Consider the following 26,832-nt stretch of genomic DNA (forward strand, 5'->3'; position numbering starts at 1 on the left):
CGCATAATACACAAAGTCCAACCACTAGAGAGACAATGGACAAGTTGCAATATTAATGATGCACCGAGGATGCACAAAGACCACTTTCAAAGGCTCCCATTGATACTCATTAACTATTGATTCATAATACTATTTCGCGTAGACCAACACAATCGTTCTATACTACTGGACCGGTTTTGTTGCTATATCCAATTGTGCTGGGTAAATTATTGAACAAATGATGAGTTCTAATATTTTACACATTGCATTACAACTGCGTGCGCATATCATGTAATGTGTAATGGGAAAGATCTCAGAATTTCGGAATTTTGAATGTCACGAGCGTGGTAATATGGCCGCTAGGTGGATTGATTCAGGCGACATATTATTGGTTTATGTAATAAGCTTTTTCCATTTAATTTTACATATTATCAAAATTTAAGTTTCACTCTTAATACATTTAAATGCACAATTAATTATGTCCCATATTTTATAAATTGAAAAATACCTGTTTAACAATTGAACATTTTCACAATTATTTGCAAATTCAAAAATTGAAAAAAATAGAATATGTTACCTCGCATAACAAAGCAACGTGAAATATCAGATGCAGCGTATTATTTATTTAGATTTTTTTGAAATACCTACCTAGTGAAACCTAGGCTAGAACAAAACATTTTAGTTCAATCCAAAAAAAAGTTTTTTACGTAAATACTCTACGTGAAATGCGTCACAGGCTTTGCTTTACGTTTCACGAATGTGTTTGGGAATTTTAAGCTATTTCACGATTTTGGTGGGTTGTCCGCTAACGGGGGAGTTCAACAAATTCGGTGATACTGTTAAATATTTACAGGAAACCTTAAACTTTGTTAACTTAATCATAGAATACTAATTTATATTTGAAATAATCGATTCGGGAAAATTGAATTATAAGCAACTGGACAAGATGACTTCCACGACTTTGTTCGCGTCAATTATGGCAGCTTTTATTAAACCCATACCCTTTTGGTTTCTACACGGCATCGTACTGGAACACTAGAACGCTTGGCGGCACGGCTTTGCCGGTAGGGTGGTAACTAGCCACGGTTAAAGCCTCCCCAGATGCTGAATGAAAGACAGAAATGAACCATCTGATATCACTTAGCTTTGGCTGTCAGTACAGCCAGTGTGGAAGCGCCCAGCTCTACTATCTCAAACGAAGCACATCCGCATCGGTTTTCATCTAAACATATAAAAGTAAAAGGTGACTGACTGACTGACTGACTGACTGACTGATCTATCAACGCACAGCTCAAACTACTGGACGGATCGGGCTGAGAGACATGCAAATAGCTATTATAACGTAGGCATCCGCTAAGAAAGGGTTTTTTTAAAATTCAACCCCTAAGGTGGTGAAATAGGGGTTTGAAATTTGAATACTCTACGCGGACGAAGTCGCGAGCAGAAGCTAGTACTATATAATAACAAGAAATTTTTAATAGCGCCACAGGTATTACAGGAGGCCGAAAATCGATCACGCTTCGTTTAGAAGCCAAAGTAATACCTTGTGAAATTTATGTGCCTAGTGTGGACCCGACCAATGTGTTCTCAACCTGTTGTTCTAAATTTAACTTGAATTCATTAGCATAAATAAAACAAATCTCTCTCTTAGTCCATTAAAATGCAATATACAAGACAATCAAGCGTTATTAATCAGATTGCACGTTTACAGGTAGGTTATAAAGATTGTTATAAGAGAGAGTTAACTCCGGGAAGTAATCGTCGGCCAGGGTCGCTTTACGAGTCCGACTTTGCATATCACGACAGATGTTCGAACAATAAAACTGGAAGAGCCGCGGGGGTATTGTGCCGAGTTACTTGTGTAAGTGTAACCCTTTGATCGGTATTATACTCATGCTCTCCTGTTACTCAGTTTTAATTTTTAAGAGTAGCAATCAAAATAATCTTAAAATCCATACTAATATTTATAAATGGAAAAGTAAGTCTGTCTGTCTGCTACTTTTCACGACCGTTTAACAGATTTTACTGTTTTTAACGAAAGGAAAATACATCTTTTATCCCAGGGAGGAACATAGCCATTCTCAGAAAATCAAAAAGTTCCCACGGGATGACCTAACCTAACTCTACGTGGATGAAGCCGCGAACGTCATCTATTTGGCACAGCTGGGGTAACATGTATCCTGTATACAGATAAATGCTACTTTTATCCCGGAAAATCGAAGAGTTACCTAGGTATTTAAAAAAAATTCAAATACACGTGAACGAAGTTGCGGGCGTCATTTAGTATTTTTGTAAAACTTAAACGCTTTCTATACCTAACACTTAAACATTTTAAAATAAGAAAAAAACTTTTTTTTTAACTTTTCAAAAATCTTCATTGCTGACCCAAAATTTCGTCGGCGTCGAATTTCTATTTTGGTCGGTCATCAGAATGCAAGTAATCTGTGTGCCAAATTCCATCAGATCCGTTCAGCGAGTTTGCTATGAAACTGATTAACAGGTAGATATTTGTATTTATTAGTTACCTAGCTTTTGCACGCAACTATATCCGCGTGTAGTTAGGTTTCCGTGGCACTTAAAAATCCCGTGTAGCCCCCTTTAAATTTTTCATTCCCCTTAGAATTTCCGAAAATAGTGAAGACGTAAACACGTATTCCTTCATTTTTTCATTTTCCATTCATCAGAAGGAAAAAGGAACCCTTATAGGATCACTTTGTCTGTCTGTCGGTCTGTCTGTCGGTCTGTCTGTCGGTCTGTCTGTCGTGTTTGTCCCGTTGACCTAAAATCATTAAATTTGGCAGGTAGGTAGGTCTTATAGCACAAGTAAAGGAAAAAATCTAAAAACCGTGAATTTGTGGTATAACATCATAAAAAAATAAAATGTGTTCATGAACAAATAATTCGTATTGTCAACTTTCGAAGTAAGATTACTATACCAAGAGAGTTACGTATATAATATGAAGTAGTTCAATGAGGCAGGTATTAATGAAAGGGCTGTAGATTCTAAAACAGATTTTTATTTATTTTTACGCATAATAGTTTTTGATTTATTGTACATAATGTGGATAAAATACGACTGTAGTACGGAACCCTTGGTGCGCGAGTTTGAGTCGCACTTGGCCAGATTTCTCAGCCTAAAAAGGATATACTTCAAAACTGGCACACTTTCATACAAATTTTAAACCCCTTTTTAACCCTTCAAGGGTTGAATTATCAAAAATTCCCTTCAAATGGGTTCCTACGTCATAATAAATATCTGTTTTTCTAATTTCAGCTCGATCCCTCTAGTGGTGGTGTAGATTATAGTTAGTCAGTCATTTTTTCCTTTTATATATTCAGAAGACCAGCGTAATTTTTATTTATTAAAAGTAGGAATATGCCTTCAAAAACTAAAGTGACGAATATAGTGACAGATTTTTGCCGCATACACTGTACACTCAATCGCTCGACTTCGTAAATACATTCTGCACTTATCGCACGCCACTCAAGTTAGGTCCTCGTGTGTACAGACCCCTACGAGTAAGAACAAAAGAGTTGGCTTAAAAGGCATCTTTCAAAAAAAGCCTTGTGTTGGAGTGTATAAGAAGTGAGGCACTGAGTATTTTTATATTTTTCTTCTTTACTATTATTTCTTAGGTAAACATTATTCTGGAGTAAAATTATATCAAAATAAAATTTGTGCGTGTTTACACGTGGTTGAAGTAAAATCAAACGCGTGTGGAATTACATTTTTTTTTGAAAATGAGTGTACAAAATATTTTTATCATAATATTATTATGTAGTTTATGTTATAAATAGAGCTTTTAATTTACGGTACTAACCACTTCGATAAAAAATGGTGGCTTCAAAAAAGCAGCTCTGTTCGGCGGCCATTATCAGTGGAAGTTACTTCCGTCAAAAAAGATCTGTCTCAATCAATCTGACAGTTGGCGCCTAAAGAAGTTGTACTTCAAAAACTGCGTCGGATTTTCAGTATTTTTTTGTTAACTGTACTGATCTTTTCATTTAAGTTGTAGGAAATAATAACTTGGTAACTAAAAACCCATAATATACGAGAAGATACTCTTATCACTGACAATATTTCACTCGATCACCCACCCACCTTGCTGCGCGCTGGCTAATCGTGTCGTGTTAAGTATATTTTCCACTCATCTTTTCTTGTAAGTTGAAGTAAATAAATAATAGCCTGGTGACTAGGAACTCATAACTAACGAGTAGATGTTGTGGCAGACTTATCACGTACAATCGTTCACTCGATCACCCGCTGCCGCGTGTAATCGCGCTGCGTAAATACATTTTGCACTCATCTCGCCCCACTCATATCAGGTGCTTTTGTGTGTGGAGGCCCTATAGTGAAAGAGACAGTCGTAAGATTTCTATTCATCAAACACAAAAGCGGTTTTATATGAGCCAGCAAGTACAGTGCGCGGCAGAAAGTAATGTACATCGACCTTTAGAAGGAGATAGTAGATTTGTAGAGCATTGTCTCTGTCGTTTAGACCGACAAAATATGATATAGATATGAGTGATAGAGACAACGCTCTACAAAACCGAAATGTTATTCTAAAGGCCGATTTTCATTACTTTCTGTTGCGTACTGTAACACCTACCAAAATTCCATGGATAATAATCAATTACATATTTCTAGGTCTTTCACTACCGTAATAAAACACAATTATTGCTTTTATCTACAATTTAAACAAAATTATTAACTTTTTACAGTTAAATTATTGTCTAACAGTTTCTAAACTCAAAAATGTGTCAAATTGTATGTCACTATGTACCTATTTTACTACCTATTTCATTATAAGTAAAATCCGTATCTACATTATCTTCCAAAAACGAAATGCGGCACTTCTAGATCACTTAGCTCAAAACTTGTTAGGTAGAAGCTTGAGTTTTGACTGTGGACTAAGCACTCTAGGTATTTCTGAGGATTGCCTAGGCCAATCGGCATATGCCGGCATTTCGGCTTCGGAATATAACATCTATAGAGACCTATTATTTTCTGTTCCATATAAAATCTACGGTCAACTCCTAGACTATTAAAAGTGAGAACAAAGCAGCGGATGGAGCGACATTCTATGGAGAATCGACTTAAAAAGCCGCCCCAGCGTTTTAATAAAATGCATTGTGTTGGCGTATTTAAGAGCCGGGGTACTCATAGCTACATCCCCTGTAGCTTATTGCTTATATTACAATGTTAATAGTTGACAAACTGGTGTAGAATATTTAATATTATGTGCAGATTTTGTACTCCGTACAGGAAAGGGAGCTTTATTTCATTTTTGGAATTAACATTTATACTTTGTGTAAATGTAAAAGAGCGGTTCAGCTCATTGCAATATTCGAAGGTGTGCCAGCATTTCTTTTGACGATATAATTAAATATTTTCGGCTTGAAATAGGTTGGGAAAATCATAGTCAAACGGTTAGGATCTGATCTAACTACCGGTTGGAAATTTTGAAATTCATCACCATCATCAACCTATCGTCGCGTCGGCTGAATATTGAGCACCAGTCTTCTCTCAGAATGAAGAGGTTTCGGCCATTTCCACCACACTGACCAAGCGCGGATTGGAAGACTTCATACACCTTTGCAAACATTATGAAGGAGTTGGCATGCAGGTTACCTCGTGATGTTTTCCTTCGCCGTTAAAGCAAGTAGTACCTTATGTATACCTAAAATGCACATAGCTCGGAAAAGGTAGGTATAAGTGCATCCCCGGATCGAACCCCCGACCGTCCAAATAAAATTGTTGGAATTCAATCCGCCCCAATTGAGCAACCAATGATTCATTTATTTATTACTAGCTGATGCCCGCGAATTCGTCCGCGTGGAATTAGGTTTTTTAAAAATACCGTGGGAACTCTTTGATTTTCCGGGATAAAAAGTAGCCTATGTCACTCTCCAGGTCTTTATCTATACCCATGCAAAAAATCACGTCAATCCGTTGTACCGTTGCGACGTGATTGAAGGACAAACCAACAAACCAACAAAGCAACAAACCAATAAACCAACAAACCAACAAACAAACACACTTTGACATTTATAATATGGGTACTGATGGGTACTGATTGTTATCAATCAGTATGAACCTCTAAGATCAGATAGTAATCTTTTTTTTTTAATTTTTACCTACACAACTACACAAAGGAATAAGTGAACCTTATTACACCCAGTAAAATACTAAAATACTTGCATCTATCCGATTCACTGCGCAGCACAAAAAGTCTGTTAAATCCAGCTGGAGAGCGGGTTTAAAAATACAATGAAATTTCATGATTTTAATACCTCACTGACACGGAAGAGTACGAATGAACCTCGGTGTAAAAGAGAGATAAAGGGAGGGAAAATTATGTGATCAGAAAGCGGGCACTTTGTTCACCCTCATTTTCTATTTATATTATGCCCGCAGATTGAAATTTTAACATCTTACCAAGTCGGAATATATTAAGAAAGTGACAAAATTATCCTAAAGCTATTTTAGGATTGTGTAGGTACTAGTTGAAGCCCGCTACTTTATTCACAAGGATTTAAGTTTTCAAAAAACCCGTAGGTTAAAAACTCTGGTATTTCGGGACAAAAACTAGCCTAGCCTAGCCTAATAGAGATTTAAGCTAACTCTGTCCCAAATTTCGCCAAAATCTGTTAAACGGATGAAACGCTAGCAGACAGAATGAAATACGGATAGACATTAGACAGACATTCATTCGCATTCGTAATATTAGTATGGATAAATAAAAAAGAAAAGGCGGCGGATCAGAAACATTAATAATAGGAGGTACATTTTTATATTACTTATTTACCTAAATTCTACTTTCAATTCTACGAATGGGTATTTATTTAGTATCTGTACTACCTTCAATATTATCTGTTATATTTAGATCTGGTGCCTACAAAAATAGAGCAAAATAAACAAAACAAGATGCAACATTGAAATATTGTGCAGATACTAATATTAATATACATAAATAATACTATACAAGCCCTTGTTAAATAAAAGCAAAATTAAATAGTCTCGTTGACATAAAAAGTCTATCCTAGTAACCAAGGTAAAATGGGACAACAATATTGCCAAAATCACTACAAAACAGTTTTGTAGTGCTCGGCAAATAGCGCGGTCGCAATAAACCGCCCAGCACTGACCGGTCACTCGAGAACTCGCCAGAGGACAGCTGGAAATTCGACCCTCGCAACTCTCGCAAGCTTTAAGATGGCTCTTTTTCGAGTGCAAAGTTTTGTATTTCGAATGCAATAGTAAATATTTGGTCTTCTCGCTGCGGTCTTCCTAACAAGTGAACCGCAGCGTACGTGCGAGCGGCGGCGTCTTCATTGACAATCTGCCCGAGTCCGCGGATCGCAGCCGGCATCACAATTCCACCCCCGTCCCTCTCTACGCAATTAAAACGATATCATCAGAATCATCCATTGCACCGCAACTTTCATATCATTATAAGAGTTTTCCCAGACACTGAATAAATTTAATATCGGCACTCGTAACATTTATGAGCGAACAATCTTTATTAAAACGCTTTCGTGTTTCGAGATTATCGTGGAATTATGGAATAGCCGCCTGGGGAAGGTACGTAGGCCGTTATTAATAACTATTACAGAGGTCGGGGGGGTTATTATTAAAATATCTAGCGGCGCGTTAGTTTCCAATATTGATTTTGAAACTTCGATGTAACATAAATTTCTCAGTGGTGTAAAGCGTTCGAAGGAAGTCTCGTGTCGATTGCATAGGGAGTAGTCACGGAGTAGTGTAGCCATGATAAGGGTTTTCGGAGTACAACAGACCGATGATCCAGCAAATCCTATCTTACGCGTCTCGGGCACGCATTTCCAATGGGATTACGCCCTTCACAAGGCTACGAGTATCTGAATCGAACGCAACAATCATATTATTAGACTAAAGATATTATTTATCTACATTTACAACCATAGTTTCATATATCACTAACCATCACTACCCATAATACAAATATGAAAGTGTGTTTGTTTGTTATTTTATTGATTTGTCCTTTAATCAAATCTCAACGTAGCAACGGATCGACGGGATTTTTGCTTGGGTTTACTTAAAGGCCTGGAGAGTGACATTGACTACTTTTTAATAAAAGAGTCCTCACAAGTTTTTTCAAGACCTAAATCCACGCGGACAAAGTCGCGGGTATCACCTAGTAGTAATATAATATCCTGCAGAACCGTATCATCACAGTCATTATCAATGTTACTGATGACAGAGAAACGCGTGATTGTATCTTTGTTGTCACTAATTAATGCAATTAGGCGCGTAATCGCGTCCCATCTGAGTGAGCATGTGGGCACGGTACGCCGTGCTTTACTGGTATAAGGTCTATTACACACAAGGAACAACAAGATTTATTTTATTACGTCTCCGGTAGTTCTTTCATTACTGAAGATCGTAGTCCTAGCAAAATACCAGCCTCGAATGTATCAGCTGTTTCCATTTTCTTCTGTCGGTGGCCATTTTAGCGATAAGTAGATCATTATTATCATAACCATAATCAACCCATCGCCGATCCACTACTGAGCACGAGTATCTTTTTAGAATGAGAAGGGTTTTGGCCATAGTCTGCCACGCTCGCCCAGTGTGGATTGGCAGACTTACACCTTTGAGAACATTATGAAGAGCATTCAGGCATACAGATTTCCAACATTAAGATAACAACAGTAAGATTTGTAACATTTTAAACACAATTACAGACATGCTACAGTGTCGAAGTAAACAGCGTTTAGTTGAAAAGTATAAATGATAAGTAACAATATATGTGAATTTACTTAGTGTTGCAAAAGCCGACAATATACCTAGTTGTAGTTCACGCTACCAGGAAAAAGCTATGGTGAAAAACAAATGAAACAAATGTTTACCTGTTTATTATTTCACCCACGCTGCTTTTACCTCAATATCGAAACTAAATCACGGTCGGACGACAACGCAACTCAATTGTATTAGTGACAGCAACCACGACGTAATGTGTCTATTTGACCAATAATTGCCAATATAAACTATTAGCACGCAAATACTGTCTGTTATTTGTAATTAATATATAGGATATAACCACACGAGTAGATATCCCTACAGAGGGGAAGCTTCCTATACTGTTCAAAATTGTATACCTATTCTTATAGGGTTGTCACCTATTGCAAGGGAAAAATTAAAAGAAAAAATACTAAATATAAGTCCCGCAAATTGCTAATGACATGACAGACAGACAGACAGACAGACTAACAGACTGAATGACAGACTGACAGACTGACAGACTGACAGACATACTGACAGACAGACTGACAGACTGATAGACTGACAGACTGATAGACTAACAGATTGACAGACTGACAGACTGATAGACTGACAGACTGATAGACTAACAGATTGACAGACTGACAGACTGACAACAGAATGACAGACAGACAGACAGACTGACAGACTAACAGACTAACCGACTGACTGAAAGCCTAACAGTGCCTAGGTACTAACTTACTTTAGTAAAATGAATTAATTTAATATAGTTACTACAAAATATTACTAAGTCTAATTTTTTGTACAATTTACACGTAACTAATTCGGAAGTAAAATATAAATATTCTCGCTAAGTATCAAATATCAATGCGCACGACCCACAGCCTTGCCGTTCGCCATCCAACTGGGCTCACAGGAGCGTCTGTGACACGTTGTGGTGTGCGTGAGCAGCGCTATGAGTGAGTGTACCTACAGCCAGCCGCTTGTATGAAGCTTCTTCTCTGTAGAATATCTACTCGTGTGATATAACCACGTAACTATTGCATAAACTTATTATCGAAACAAAATCTCGAACAAAAGTTCTTTGCTCAATAGTTATAGGTTTAGCAAATTAAAATGTAAAAGTATTTCAAAACAAAAAAAGCTTTAGTAAAAAAATATACGACTACAATTTAAAAAATTAGAAACGCGACGCCCTACTACATATTAAATTGTTTTTTTTTTAAATTAGTATAGCCAGTAGGTATCACTCGGAATGATTATGGATTCGAACGACACCTACTCTATACTTCCAAATCTATTCAGGAACTTAGAAGGTATGGTGGAATACAGAAAGTATGTATACATAATAATGAACATGTATTCTGGAAACATTGCACTCCTTTTTTGGGTAGGTAGTACGATTTATTTCGTTTTTTTTCTTACCTATAAGCTGTTATTTCTAAGTTCTTTCGCACGACTTATCCGTCTAAATTTGCATGCTATAGCCGCCTATAATTTGAATTATATAATTCCTTAGAAACTAAGATTTGAATAATGTATTTTTTTTGTATGATTCTTTTGGTGGTTCAATAAAAATAAAAATAAAATAAAAATTTCGGGGATTATTGAGGATCTCGTTTTGGTCTAGTAACGTGTATACACGTGTAAAACGAGATCCAAAACAGAAGTATTTACGAAAGTATTCTTGCTAGGTAAATAAGTAACGTTCCCATTAGCGTAAGGTCTACGAGGTCCTAAACTAACATAGAAAGACTCAAGCCTCTTCAAGTGGCCGCCGCGAAACAACTCGAGGTAACACATTAGACTGACAAGATCTTAATTCGCATCCCATCGTCCAGTAACATAAGGCCATAAAAGCCAGCAAATACCCCAACATATAAATTATTTTTAATTTACTTAATGTTCTTTTTTGGGTAATAATCGCTTGTAGAAGCTCCTAAGCACACCCTTGTGGGAAGTATATGCAAATTATACGATGTGAAAACGTAGGATTTCCACTCGCTTACCTTCTAATTCCGAAGGAAACTCATTTATTATGTTCATCTCATAATCTATTTTTATATCACGTAATTATGAAAATCATTTTTAGAATTTAAGCGCAGCCCATTTGTGAATTCCTTTTGCGAAATAAAGTTATTTGGTAGACATAGAATGTAATGGATTTCTTTGGCATTTTACTGCGATTGCCGATAGTAAAAAAATAATGCGCACACGCTGCTCTACTCGTAGGTCGATGGTCGCAATCGTGAGCCAAAGTGTGTCGTAAAACAAGAGTTGCGAATAAAAGGGACAGAATCTTATTAAAGTAAATATTTATGGCATTGCCATCAACCGATTGGACGAGGGTTCCGTCGCCCTTGATAAATTGTTCCACCGGTTGCGGACTAACAGCTACTCGCGAATATTTCTCTTACGACGTATAGGTCTTAAATTCGATGGCGCCAATTTATGTTTTTCTTTTCACGCGCTTTCCTCAAAATATGTCGTGTCATCAAAGAAAAGATTTTATGCCGTCTTAATTCCCGAAAGGGAGTTAAAAGGAGCTGGACAGGATTAAGTTAGAGAACTTTAAAGTTTAACAGGCTACGCACAAAGTAGCGGGCCAATTGTGTTTCTACTTTATTTACCTGAAGGTAGACAATAAGGGTGTCTCCACACAATCAACTCGACGAGAAAGTTGATTGTTTGTGTTCCATTCAACTTCACAATAGAGAAAATGAAGAGGAGCCAATTCTTTTTGCAATAGCTTTTATCCGCCATTTTCTTCGCGTGCCGAAAGTTTGCATTTATAGTACCTCGCTCGGGATGCATTAGCGTCTCGTCACATATTTGTCTTGGAATCAAGCTCGTATTATTCCCGGGAACAGCAATCACTATAAACTGTTTGCACATATTCCTAAACATGTGCTCACTCACTCGCTCACTGCTTTTTGTAACATTGTTTGTTCAACGGCTGAACTTAAGTCTAAGGCGAAACGTAACATACGCAAATATTTGTCATTGGCTGTAGAAATAATGTGGGCTACCGTATAATTTTCAACAGATTTTTGTTGTTTTCTCAATTTTCCACCTTTCGCTTACATTAATTACTACTTCGACATATAAGTTTAATACTTTATTTAAAATTCGAATTACATATACATTTTGCTTGTATCATAAGATCAAGTAACGAAAATAAGCAGGATATTAATTTATTACCTATCTGGCTACAGTCGTAACATAACTAACTATGTCAGCCTTATAGTTGCATAGTAGGTACGACAACAAATGGTGTAGTTAATAGATTTCAAAAAACCGCAATCGAGTAGATCGTATAACAAATGTATGCTCTATTTCTTATTTCAATAAAGACTCTATTCGGACTTATAACTATCACTTGGTATCATAGATGAGTAAGCAAAAGCAATCCGGCAATTATTTATGAAGCAAACAATCTATACAGATGACAGTATGATAAAACTCTCCTCCAACTATTCCATCAGATGAGACAATTCCCTAGCATCTCTTAATTATGGCACTGCGTATTTCGTATTACAATAATGAAGCGGAACAATAACAAAAGTTTGAACGTCGGAGCGCGGCCAGCGGACAACTTCGCTGCTCAACTGAGTGGTTGTTGAGTTTGCTCCGAACGAAAACTTGCTTGTTACCGCGAACGTAGAACGTTACTTTTTACAAAACAAGGGCAAAAATAGTCACTGCGAATTCCGACGATTCACTTCGTACTTTGCATTGCTTCATTCAATTAAGCGAGCGTTTCGTGTAAACAGGCGTGGTGCGGACGTGGAGGTGTATGAAAGTACATTGTGTCAAGAACTACAAGTCTTATATAGTTGTTATGAAAGATTTCATTATCTGAGTAGATGACCATCGCTAGCTACCTTCTCCTTCTTCGATGTTTCATTTTTCCACCTAAGTGCATAGGGTCCGCTTTATTATATTACCGCTCACCTTGCCCAGTATTAAGCATCCGATTTATAAGTCTTACGAATAGGCTTATCGAGAGTTTTACCTTTTATAATAACTTAACTGCAATATTAACTTGATCAGGGCACAATTGCTATTGCAACCACTCAATCAAAATGGCGAGTCGTACATCGGAACGAGACTAGCTTAAAATTCATCAACCACCCGTATTTATACAATCGACTCAAGATGGCTGTCTCGCAATAGAACATGCGACTTCCATTTCAAAATGGCGCCAAATACAAATGCGATAACATTCTATTCATAAATCTGTAATGTGTCGTGGAAGTTTTTCCAGGTTGGCAGATTTTCATTCTTAAAGGCATCATCACTAACAGAATAGATAAGATCGTAAGTAAGTAGACCTGTCACCGGCAGCATCTTACTGTATCTAAACAGCTAGCCTGTTGGTTGAGTAAACATTCACTGGGTGCTTACTAATTAGTATATATCTGTCATTGCGAAGCCTAGGAAGAATAAATAAGAATTTTCGTTAGGTAAGGATTAGTTCTTGTTCAACTCAATACTATACTGTTTATATAGTCTCAATAGCTCAAAGGTTACAGGAGCGGACGGAATTTCTGAAAGGTCGGCGGCGGTTCAAACCCCACCCGTTGCACTATTGTCGTACCTACTCCTAGCACAAGTTTTACACTTAGTTGGAGGGGAAAGGGGAATACAAGTCATCTTTATATGTATATCTATATGTATGTCCATATATATATAAAAGGAAAATGTGACTGACTGACTGATCTATCAATGCACAGCTCAAACTACTGGACGGATCGGGCTGAAATTTGGCATGCAGATTGTGTATTTACACTAATTGTTATAAATATAGAAAACATGTATATCATGATTTTTGAAAAATTTAGAACTTTCGTAGAAAAATAAGTAGTCTGAAATTTCTGTAGTCCACGCAGACGAAGTCGCGGGCATAAGCTAGTTATTAATATTATTTTTTATACTGAAATATAAACACTATGGGTAAATGTAGAGTACGTAACGAAATACGGAGCTAGTCCGTTATCGACGCCTACAATAAGTCGCGTTTTATACGGTTATTATAGCATCATAAACGCCACCGGTCGGTGTTTCATACAGTGCCGGCAGATTATACTGCCTGCCCTGATACGGACCCGCCCACTGTCAGCTCCACGTGCCGCCCGACAGATGTGTCGAGATAGATATTCGATATCGGCAGACACATTCATAATCTTTGCTTTAACTTCCCGTTTCTTATATCAAAATAACAAGCGCATCGCAGGTGCGAAAAGAATTTTCGAGTATTATTAATTTTGTCAGGAAATTGAAGACAATTTTCATTTTATATTCTGCTTTTCTATTTGATTTAAACAACTGCAAGGGTTATTAGGTAGATTATAGGAAAGATAAACAGCGCAAAACGCTATTTTTGACTCAAAACATGTTCAGTTTTACACGACTACCCAAAAAAGGAGTGTAATGCTTTCATGTGTTATATTGTACGACGGGTTGAGATAACAATCGGGGTATGAGGCGGGGGATGCCCTGCATACCCGCACGTCACCCGCACTTGCCCGCACCGGGTTAGCGCGAGGGCTGTGCGGTTGTGGGGGGCGTTCCCTCCCCGATTGCTATCTCGACCTGTCGCGTACTATACCTACGTGAGTTTCTTTTTTTCTCCATAACTTCTAAATATACCTGAACAGATTTGGAAGTATGGGTATCATTACAATCCTTACATCATCCCGAGTGAGATGGGCTATAAATATTTTGTAAAAAAATCAATGAAACAGCTGTATGGCGCCATTTTCAAATGTGAAAGTAAGTAGTAAGTCTTTAAGTTCGTTTCTTTGTAGCACGACTATCATGTTTTTTATTTATTTTTTATTACGACTTGTTGAAATTCAAAGACAAAAGGCAATTGAAAACCTAAAGACCTAACTTTAATTACGTGCAATCTTAAAGAATTCTAATCCAATCGGCCTCCAAACAACAAAAGTGCTCCAAAGTCAAATTGAAACTGTGAAAAAGTTAATACCTCGAATGTCACCGAGAAACTTTCATTAGCGTACTTCCAGGCAACAATTGCGAGTTTAAATAATTATGTTTACGAAATCCTTTTCTTACGCAGGGATTATTTATCTTCCCCATTGTTACGAGAAGTGACGCGGACGAATTTCACGAAAATGCCCCATTTATCTACGGCGAACACACAAAGGGAACTTGAAACCCAAAACTTTTTACGTGGTCAGTGACAATGGTATTTCTCTCTATTCTCTTTACGTTTCATTTCCAACTTTTGCGAATATTGTGTTACAATTCTAGTTAACGTTACTGTGTATCCCTGGCCTCAGTCGGAGACAAATTATAGAGATACGTCCGTGGAAACAGCTAAAGTGGGAATGCGTCATGTGCCTTTACACTATTTTTGTGACATACGTACATACGTGAATACCACTCACTGACTGACTGATTAATCACGAAATTTCAGGAGCTATAAAGCTTGCAAACTTGAAATTTGGAAAGTAGACTCTTTTTAAGGGGTATGTAACTACCTATCATCTAAAAAATATTTTGCGAAAATCCCCTCCTAATGGGATGAAATGGGGGTTGGAAGATTATATGAAAGTCCTATGTTTTTGAAGTTAGAGATATGAAAATTGGCACTTAAGGATGCTAAGTTCCGTGCCTTAAAGTGTGACTGAGTTAGTAAGTAAGTGATGCCTTTTGCAGCGGGAAAATTTTTGATCTTGAGAGGGAGAAATTTTACGCGGATGATGTCACGGGCAACTGTTAGTATAATATAAACAACTATGCAAGGTATAGTACGTAGTACTGTAGAAGGCGTCCTTCAGGCAGTCATTGCTACTAAAAGCAGCAACCCAATTAAGATTATTTTTATTTCCGCATCAAGTTTAGAAAATATCTAGAAACTGATTAAGCTAAAATATCTAATACCTAAATGGTACTCTACTCCTGCGCTAATTCAATTTAAAAACTAAACTGTAACTATGCCGTTTTTACCGAACAAAAAGCTTTTGGGTTATCACTCAATTTTTGGTCCTCCTGTAATACTTATTTCGTGCAGTTAGACCATTTTGTACACCAGCTGCTCAATTCATACTCTTTACCTAAAACACAGCTATTGTCTTCTTCCTGTAAGCTGTCACTTGCAGATACAGCTTGTTAGCTTTATAATATTTTTTCTGATAGTTCGAATTAGATACAGAAGCTCCAGAAGAAAATGGTTTGTTTTCAATCGAGAGCCTGATTTAATATTTGTAGAAGCGCTGTGCCCGCAGATAACTTTGCCGGACGCCGAGCCGTTGCTGCTTACTTCCTACTTTATTCCGTTTACAGACCCGCATAAATAACGGAGGAAATCGGTTCTACCCTCATTTCATTTCAACAATACAACTGTTCTATTGTCCTTAAATCTCTGTTTCAATAAGACTTCTTTTCTGTTTAAAAAAAAAAGAATTAATAACAATCTGTTATTATCTGCGTCCGTCATGTAAATACAAAAATCAAAAAAAAAAACCTAAACATATCGAGAAAAGAATATTATTGTTTTCTCTATATTTGTAACAATGTTTTGTTGTTTATAAAAATATATAACATAGCTCTCAGTGATCACTTCAAGTCGCTCGTAAGCGCGTGGTGTTGTTGCATTGATATATAATATTTAATAATAATTGGCTTAGTTTTAGATCTAGAACAACGAATAGAATGTACAGTAGACCTACTAAGGTCTTCTGTTCAGACCAAATTGCGACACCCAAACTGGGTATCCATAATCCTACATTGTACATAATTTATGGAATTGCAATAAATTGAAATTGAAATTAAATAATCAGCGTTATATGTTTGTATGGACAAGAGCGTAATATAAAGTGTGACCTTAAAGATTGCATACCTAGAGACAACCCTTGAGCCGCAAAAGCTTGAACTTATACGTATATGTGCCTGATCCATTTTCTCTAGTAGAAACAGATACATTAGCGTATTTTCGGCTCGGGCAACTCTTTCTGTCATACGTCATCTCTTTTAAGGGCTTCAAGCATTACGCTCTCATATGAAGGTTCATAGAGATATGGTTCTTTAGTGGCATGAGTTCTACAAATCTATCCTATCAACCTATACCATATTTTAACACATTAAATATTTAAATAGGTAGGCGGTTCGCTAAATCCGGCCGGATGAAAATAAAGGCCATTAGTGTTTTCACGCAAACCAAAAATGAATCCAGTTGCCTACCTATATTTATTCAGTGTAAGCGAAATGATTTTCCTTGTTTACTAAATGTACTGTAGCGACCTTATAATGCATAAAGAAAATACGGTCAACTATGGAACTCTACGAAACCCCGATTTGCCTTTTTCGGGGTGTTGCTATCTTTGCCTCAATTCGTACGCAAAGCCGTCGGCGGCGCGTGAAATACCAAGGCGTTGTACGCCCTAGTTTTGATAAACAGGACGCGTCGTTTGTTTAGATTGTCTCCGCCGCGTAAAAGGTTAAACTACACTACTGCAATATTGAGTTTATCATACAGAAGTGTACTACGGGAAGATAACAGTTCACTTCGTGCTCACTACCCATATCACTACCCATATTAGGTATATGCGAAAGTGTGTTTATTTGTTGGTTTTTTGTTTGTTCTTCAATCACATTACAACGGAGCTACGGATTGAAGTGAACTTAAAGACCTGGAGTAACATAGGCTACTTTTATATTGCCAAAAAGTTCCCACGGGATTTTCAAAAAACTCAATCCTCGGGACAAAATAGCGGACATTAGTATAAAATAGAGCTGATACAAGTTACAGCATATTTCTCTTTATAAAATAAAATGAAATGCCAAAAAAAATTGTTTGCTTAAAATAAGATTTTTATAGTATTTACGTCATAAATTTCCAATTAAATATTAATAAGAAACAACGCTTTATTAATTAGCTTATCCGTTGACAACATTCACGGTCACGACTTGTGACGTCACGCCGCACGCGATGGGCGCGGCAATCTTTATTATAGATTAGCTAAAAGCTAATAAATTTGAAATAAATCAAAGAAAAAATATAGTTTCCCAGAAGGAACTATATTTTCCTTGGATTTATTTGACCTATAAGAGGGGTTATGAAGTTTGTGTAGTCCACGCGAACGAAGTTGCGAGTATAAACTACTAACACATTTTACATTTTACGAGTCCTTTATACATTTTGTTGTGAATATTCAGTTCAGTTTTGTAAAAGAAAACTTTAGCCAAATAAATCTAAAATACGTTTAACTCTGCTCTACATTTCAAATAGTACCTATAGCTTTAGTAGAAATTTGTCAACGCCAAAAGGACGATTACACGATTTTAGTAATGTAGTTACAAAAGTTATGGATATGTGACATGCCGTGTTAAAGTTGTTGTTTGGAGTTTTGTACTGTAAATATCGGAAAGGCGGTTCAGAGTTTTTGGATGCGTAATTCGAATTTGTTACTCATGAATCGTATGTGGAAAACTTGAACTCTTAAAGTTGAAATGGGAACGTATCGGCAAAGTTGCTCGTTGCAGGCCACGTGAATGTCTTGCAACCTTTAAGAGAAGAAATATTGCCAGGATTTCCGCCAATACTTGGATTATTAAATTTTTGAGGAACGGCCAAAGCTATTTCCAAGCTGCATCCGACGATAACGTCCTTTGTTCGAATCGTTGCGTCTTTAATATTACAAGAGAACAATTGACTTTAATTAAAAGATGTAGATCGCTCCGAACTAACGAAGTAACTTCTTGAGATCAACAATTAATTTTTGAAGTGTCGCTTTATTAAAACAATTTCAATAGTTGTAGACTAGTAAACATTTATCGGGTTTCATTACACTTTTATTACTTTACACGTTTCAAGGAGTATACATTATATCCTAATTGATCGGAATTCCATTAGACTTTATACAGTCAGCTCAAGCAGAGACACCTATACCTACCTACCTACTTACTAGAATGATAAATTATAAAATATACATGGCTAGATGACAAATTTTTAAAAAGCACGAGAGGAGCATGCGACACATTTTTTAATACAGTTCAATTAAAAATTAAATTTAAAAAAAAATTGTTACTGATTCCCTTAATCTTTAAGTGCGATGTCACTCGGTGGTAAGTAATGATGCAGTCTAAGATGAAAGTGAGCTAACTTGGACCCTTCCAAGTTAGCTCACTTTCATAAATAAGCAGTTTATTAAAAACCATACACTTTATCGGTTACTACGCGCATCGTTCCAGAACGCTAAATCGCTTGGCAGAACAACTTTGACGATAGGGTGGTAACTAGCTACGACCAAAGTCTCCCACCGGACCTGACTAGAATAATTTAGAAACTATAAATTTTCAAATTGGGTATTTGACTACATTAAAATAAATTAGTTCTCGATGATTTATTAAATAAAGGGTCTTCCAAATACGTAAAATCCACGTCCTTTGTTATTTTGAGTGTAATAACCATTTTAAATTATCGATTAAACTAAAAAAGTATGTCATTATGATGTGACGTCAGATTCCAGTATTTCATAGAATATTGCATACTAAGTACGCGTTTTGACGTTTGATAAAAAGTTACTGAGTTGACTAGTTGTCAAATACCGTATTGTTCCTGCCGGAACTGAACCTGAAACCTCACACTTATATTTAACAAAGCCGACGCTGACGATGTGACGTTTACTTACGTACTCATTTTTACAGCACACCTGATGCTACTGACGTCACATGCATTTTCTTCACTAAAAATACCTCCTGCATATTTTACGGTTGCACTCACCCAACTATGGCAAAGCCTAAAAGAAGGGTTATGATTGTAATAGTTTATTTAGTTAGAAGAAAAGATCGCTTAAACTTTTATTTTAAGTAGGTATGTAAAATTTTGTTATTAATAACTATTTTCTTGTTTCAGGTTTCGGATTCGTCACATTTCAAAGTGAAGACATTGTAGACAAAGTTTGCGAAATCCATTTTCACGAAATCAACAACAAAATGGTAAGTCCCGAATACATTTTCAACCAAAAAAAAGCCTTTTAACGAAATAAGCTGAAAATAGTTTTTATCAAGTGGGGTGCAAAATAAAATCCGCTCTTAACAAATAAAGCACTTTATAACACCTATTCAACGATATCCACTCAATCACTTCTACATATATTATGTGAAACTTTTTTCGTCGTCATTTCCGTGTATAAAGAGGCAGCCTGAAAAAACCTGCATTTATTTATATATGGATTTGACATAGAATACCTACTATATTCACATACCTAATCATAGCAGTAATATTAATTAATAATGTTGACATACCTACTACTGTATATCATTAATCTTGTATTGTATAACTTATGACAAAGTCGCTTATTATACCCACAATATCAATTCACAATCGGCAAATCCTTACTCCACGCGGTTTGGGAGGGCAGTATCCCTGTAGCATGGGTGATTGAAAAGTTTGAACCCAGAGTTTACATAAAGTTGTAATACAATTAACAGCCATAGCAACGATTCGTGAGCGAAGATCTTGAATTGCATAAGTAGAAGTAATTGAAAAATCTGCCACAAGATTTAAATTATAACCGAAAGTGGAAGCTAAATAACTCAATAATTTTCTGTTAGAAAAAAAACAATCTAATTGAAGGTATTATAACTAGGAAATATCGGTCAAGTGCGAGTTGGACTCGCACGCGAAGGATATAGGTATACCATGTTACAAAATTTTTAATTTTTCAATTTGCGTGGCAGCTATTTTGAAATTCACCATCTTGGTTTTCTATTATTGGTTATTGCAGCGGCAATAGAAATACGCAATTTTGTGAAAATTTCAATTATCTTCTTATAACTGTTCATGACTTTATGAGATGTAGCCCGCTGACAGACAGACGGACGGATAGCGGAGGCTTAGTAATAGGGTCCCGTTGGCACCCTCCTCGTACAGAACCCTATCAATAGACCAATGTCCAACAGCATAACTAAACTATGAACATAGTATAAATCATTTTTTTTAGTGGCATACATTCTAGCTTTATGCTTCAACCAAGATTCGTAAACTCCGTCCTAATGTTAATATTATCGTCCAAAATATCAATTAGAGTAAGAAGTATCTGGCGTCGTCCAAACAGGCCTAATAAAACGCCAGTAAGCCTTCAGCGTGCTTAGATTTTTTCGCCACAAGGAGACGGGGACAAACGGGGACAACGGAGACATGACGTATAGTACGCGACAGGTCGAGATGTCAATCGGGGAGGGAACGCCCCGCATACCCACACAGGCGCCGCGTTAACCCGGTGCAGGCGAGCGCGGGTGACGTGCGGGTGTGCGCAGCGTCCCCCCGCCTCATACCCCGATTGCCATCCCAATCTGTCGCGGACTATACGTTATACAGTCGAGATGTTGCCATGAATTGTTTTGTCGAGCCAAACGTAGATTGATGATGACTGTGAAAAACTCGTGCTGTAACTTTTACATCATTTTTTCGTATCGCTAGGATTCTGAGGTTTTGAAGCTAAAATCGTAAATTCGAAGTTAGGTAAATTATAATCTGCCATAATATCAAATTGACTCCATGAAAATAAACCTTTGTGCATCCCACGTGCATCCATCATAAATTCCAGATTTACTATACGCACACGTCACGTTAGCTTACTTGAATAGTATCTACACTAAGGGTCAAGCATACAGACCAAGTGGAGGGAATAACTACTTGAACTCAGTGACATACGTTGAAATTGGTGCAGGTACTTACTGAAACAAAACACAAACGATGGAGCGCTTAGGTGCGCCTGGGCTACTAAACGTGTGCCGTCGCGCTACATGGCAAATTAAGTAAAACTTAATCTGAGTTGCTATGAACAAAGTCGTCGCGCCTTAGACCTGCCGGTGTGCGTTGCGGCTAAAACTTATATAGATATCTATGCAAAAAATATGTTGAGTAGTTTTATTTTTCTACTTACATTGAAAAAAGTGAAGAAAAATAAAAGAGGCTATAAATATTTAAAAAATATACTTTCATAAACAAAATTTTTTTTCCAATGAAAATATCCTTACCTACCCAATGGTTTTTAAAGAATATTTGAGACATTTTAATCCGCTATTTTACTGTTAAGTTATTGGGCTCCAATGTTCACTTTATATCAAGTAGATAAATATTTACCAGGACCCGTGAACCTCGTCCTAATGCTAATATTATGGGAAAAAATATCAATTAAGAGTAAGAATTGAGCTGGCGGCGGTCCAACCAGAGCCAATAAAGTGCCACTAGAGTCTACGACGTATTTAGATTTTACCCCACGGTTGGATAAGTTAAGATTTTTTTAAAAATAATATTTGACTGTGACTTATGACAGAAATATTATCTAAGAAAAAGCGATACTTACTTGATTGTTGTATATAACAGGCCCGTTCAGTAGGTACAGTCAGAAATCGGTATCATTTACATGTTAACTGAGCTTCGTATCTTTTAATATATAAAAGGCAAAGCTTACTGACTGATCTAACAACGCAAAGCTCAAACTACGCTTATACGCTGAGAAAAATTCAACCCAATAATATAGGGGATAAAGTAGGGGTTTGAAATTTGTGTAGCCCACGTGGATGAAATCGCGAGCGTAAGCTAGTCTACCATAAGCAGCTTCGGAGTTCGGATTAAAGCACCGCCTTAACTCGAAATGGGATGACGCCTCAACCTGAGGCACGCCGTGCTACGAGACCGTATTTGTCGATTTTTGTCGAGCTTTTAGTTAACACAAATATATTTGTTCATCGCCTTATTTTTATTGTGATCAATCCATCACCGGCCTACTGAGAACGGGATCTCCTCTCATCATGAAAAGCGTTTAGGCCATATTCCACCACGCTGGCCAAATGCGGGCACAGCTCAAATATTGGACGAATCGGGTTGAAGTTTGGCATGCAGATAGCTATTGTGACGTAGAAATCCGCTAAGAAAGTATTTTTGAAAACTCAACCCGTGGGTAAAATAGGGTTTGAAACTTGTGTAGTCCATGCGAACGAAGTCACGGACATAAAAAAAAAAAAAAAAAAAATATTTCAGGCAATGACAAAACAAGTTACAACCCATAACAATATACACACAATATGGAGCAGATTACATTAAATATTAGAATTGAATTGACTAACAATATAAATGTAAAAAAAAAATAAGGTAATTCCTTAAAAACGTTACTATTCAGTCCAAAAAAGTCCTCCATTTGTTCACTTTGAATGAAACCGTTTTAATTGATTCCGGAAAAACTTCAATTGAGTGAGATTTCGTTTTTGAAATGCCAGATTCAGTTATTGTTGGCACTTATGTGAAAGTTTCTTATTTCTAGCACCATCAGCGTACAAATGCTGGCGCGTAAGTCGCATTGCAACGCATGCCGGGCATTAGGTAGTATAGTTTATAATTGATACAATAAAGCAATGTCATAATCTATTGGACTTGTAAGTTATTGCATAATATCGGCCATATGTCGCAATACATACAAGCTGCCTTAACGAGACCATTATTTGTGACAAATCATGCTCCATATTGAATGTTACAGAAGTGACCTCTAGAATAGAATACAATTTTAGAAACAGCGTATTCTTTTATTTAGTTTAACGGCGTATAAACGACTATTGTCCGCGATTTTATTCGCGTGGATTTAGGCTTTTCAAAAACCCCGTGGGAGCTCTTTGATTTTCTGCAATAAAAGTTTATGTCCGCCTCCGGAATGCAAACTATCTCCGAACCAAATTTAGTCAAAATCCGTCAAACGAATGGACTATGCTTTTTATGCAAAAAAAACTAACTCTTTGCTGTAAAATTATTTGATTTAAAATATAGCCTTCTAGCTCAACCGCCTTTCTTCGCTTGGGTGAAATTTGATATATCTACCTGTAAGTGTTACTTACGAATAAAGTAGCTTTCTAATGGTGAAAGAATTATCAAAATCGGTTCAATAGTTTCAGAGATTATACATAAACAAATCTTTCCTCTTTATCATAACTTTTGTTCAATCGTCTTATAGAGCGAGGTAAAAGCAAATAGCTCATAAAATTGTGGCATACATTATTAAAATATCATTAAAGTTTCGACACAGCCTACCATAATATTAATAACGTTATTATAATTAATACATTTAACACCACCGTCATAACAAAAGGTAGTTTGCGATAGAGGTGCGTAATGCAACAAATCTAATCACGCCACCATGAAATAATAATAACTTTTAAACAACTATTATAAGCCCCTAATATCCAGCGGGATACTGCTTTTATATGATAATTATAGTGCTGCATAATTCTAATGTTGTACAAATTAGAATATAACCAATTCAATTGTCAAATTATTATCGTAATAGTCCACAATATTTGAGCCAGTAAAAGTAAGAGCCTATAATATTACCATTGCAATTAACAGAGAATTACAAAGTTGGTTACAAACTGTACCTATTTGTTATAAGCCCATATTAGGGCAATTAAATGGTAACTTTAATAACGTTTATAGTGTCAAAATTGTAAAGCAAAACTAATTATTATAATATTTGGTACGTTCTGGTGTTTTAAAGACCTCTGTGGTACAAAGGTGGAAAGGCCCGTAGATCTTTGAAAGATTCCGAGTTTTATTTCCAAGTAATGAAGGAATGACATCTAGGCATTGTATTACCCGTACAAGTTATTACTACTACTGACCGACTTCACAAAATATTTTAAAAATCATGATAATCACTATCCATATTATAAATACGAAAGTGTGTTTGTTTATTCGTTTGTCCTTCAATCACATTGCAATAGAACAACGGGTTGACGTGATTTTTTGCATGGATATTATTAAAAATCTGGAGAATGACATAGGTTACTCTTTGTCCCGATATATCAAAGGATTCCCACGAGTTATTTAAAAACCTAAATCTACGCGGTCGAAGACGTGTGCGTCAGCTAGTATTTGCTATAAAGAAGATTGCAGGATCCGTTTTAGGTAATCCATATTTTTTGACATGTCACATCGTCATGTCACGTCACTAGCGCGATATCTAAGCCCCTCATGAAAACCATTTGTCAAAAAATCTCGTATATTCACCTCCCTATCTCAATCACCTTCAAAATTGGCACCACATGCCTCCAGGCGTTCACAAGGGCCATTATCTGTCTAGTCACTTAAACTTCCCTCATACTTTCAGTCTGAAAAGCCGGGGAGCAAACATCCCCCTGTTGTCGATGCATATTCCTGATTATTAATGCTTGTTTTTTGCCTCACCCCATTGTTTTGTACCTTAATGTACGAATGCATGGATAGAAGGAATCGGGGGTGATGTTCGCCCTAAGTGGAGCAAACAACGAACAAAGACATCAAACAAATGGGTAGTGTTTTAGAGTAATTACGGTTCGCTTCCGTGCGAAGCGAGAGGTGTGCAAAGAGCGGAGCTCCCGTCGCGCCGTAATGTATTCGTCGCAGTCTTTAATAAAAACACGTCATTCATCGCCGCGTCTAATCCTGGAGACTAATTAGGGAAGAAATCGAAGCCTTTCAGACGTAATCTTGCGAATTTGTCACTGCGTGCCATTCATAGAACGCTTCTATTATATGTGCCTTTTGATGTAATAGTAGGGGTATACATTGCTATTGTCTTTTGCTTTTTAACCGATTTCAAAAAAAGGAGGAGGTTCTCAATTCGACAGAATATTTTTTTTTGTATTGTTTGCTATACAATATTATTATAGAACTACAATTTACTCTTGTATACATAATAAATTCGGTAATAAATTAAATTATATTTTACTTTTTAGTGTTTGTACTTTGTGGTTTTTGAGGTCGGTTTTTATTTATTTTTTTGGAATTTTTTTTTGTTAATACTTTAACAAAATTCTTATTTGTTATTCGCTGATGCCTGCGACATAGTCCTGGATTTAGATTTTTAAAATGATATGGGAACTAAAAAGAGATATAGGGAATAAAGAATGGGATAAAAAGCATCCTATGTCCATTTTTAGGACTCAAGCAAGCTACATTTCGTCATTTTGTTAAACGAATAAGTTTTTAGAACCTGTTATCCTGTTGGAACTCTTTGGTTTACAAGACCAAAAGTAGCCTATGATCTTCCTGAGATGTAAGCACTAAGATATCTCATAAAACCGGTGAAACGGATGGGCTTTGAAATGCTAGAAGACTGACAGATAGACACACTTTCACATTTTATAATATTAGTATGATGAACTTCCTTTTGCATGGTTATTTTCAGCTTAGTGACTGATTTTACCTATAGCAAATCACTGCACTGAACTGTAAAAAAAATATAAAAAGGTAATTGCATACCAGTGCGCCCCCCACTTTGTTGCGTGTGACACAAATGATCAATATTACAGTAAACTCCTTTTTTACGTTGTTATCGTAAACAATTTCGAAGCGCAAAGTTGCCATGGAGTTTCAAAGTAGGTACATTGTTTTAAGTGTCACGCGGAATTTATGTGGAATATTTTGACACCGAGGGGTACAACATAGTGTAAACGTGACTCGTAAACAATGCCGCCCATTAAAAATTTGTGTTTAGCATATCATAAAGACATCTAATAGTTATATTTACGTAGGCAATAAAGAAGATAGAGGCGTCACGTCATCGTCGATGTTTACGCTATGAGTAGCTGCCCTCGTAAATTTAATATGTCATCTCTTATATTAAAATGGTCGTTAAGCTAATAGCTGCTCCGCCTTCATGTACGGGTTGATAGGGGGGATGGCGTGTTTTACATTAAACGGTAAGAACGCGGTAAATTACACACTTCCTCAAAAAACGCTACAGCACGAAAAATCGAATTTTATTATCTTTTATGACAGTTTATTTCGACGGTGAAATTTTCCCGTACTTTTATTAATCCAAGTATTGGGAATAACAAATTATTGTAAAATCATTAAAAACCTACCAAAAGCAAGTTGTAATAAAAAAATAAGCTTAACCATGCCCTACCAATAAACAAACTAAAAATTATTTTATTTTATTTGGCAGTATAAATATTGAAATGCCAGTCCAGTGACACTCGGAATTATAAAATGATTCTAACGATATTCTATATATACAAATATGTTCAGGCATTTAGAAATCATGGTAGAATAAAGAAACTCTCATAGTTATAGTGCGCGA

General features: G+C 36.5%; 1 protein-coding gene across 10 annotated transcripts in view; it reads left to right on the plus strand.

Annotated features, from left to right (window-relative positions):
- Rbp6 (RNA-binding protein 6) overlaps nt 1-26,832 on the plus strand; it is a 703,560-nt gene that overhangs the window by 627,726 nt on the left and 49,002 nt on the right. For all 10 annotated transcript variants that reach the window (XM_069509333.1, XM_069509334.1, XM_069509332.1 and 7 more), the window contains one exon: nt 19,629-19,711. In XM_069509333.1, the coding sequence (XP_069365434.1) occupies nt 19,629-19,711 (83 nt within the window). The remainder of the gene's footprint in view (nt 1-19,628; nt 19,712-26,832) is intronic.

Source organism: Maniola hyperantus, chromosome 3 (genome assembly GCF_902806685.2).
Source record: "Maniola hyperantus chromosome 3, iAphHyp1.2, whole genome shotgun sequence".
Taxonomy (NCBI): domain Eukaryota; kingdom Metazoa; phylum Arthropoda; class Insecta; order Lepidoptera; family Nymphalidae; genus Maniola; species Maniola hyperantus.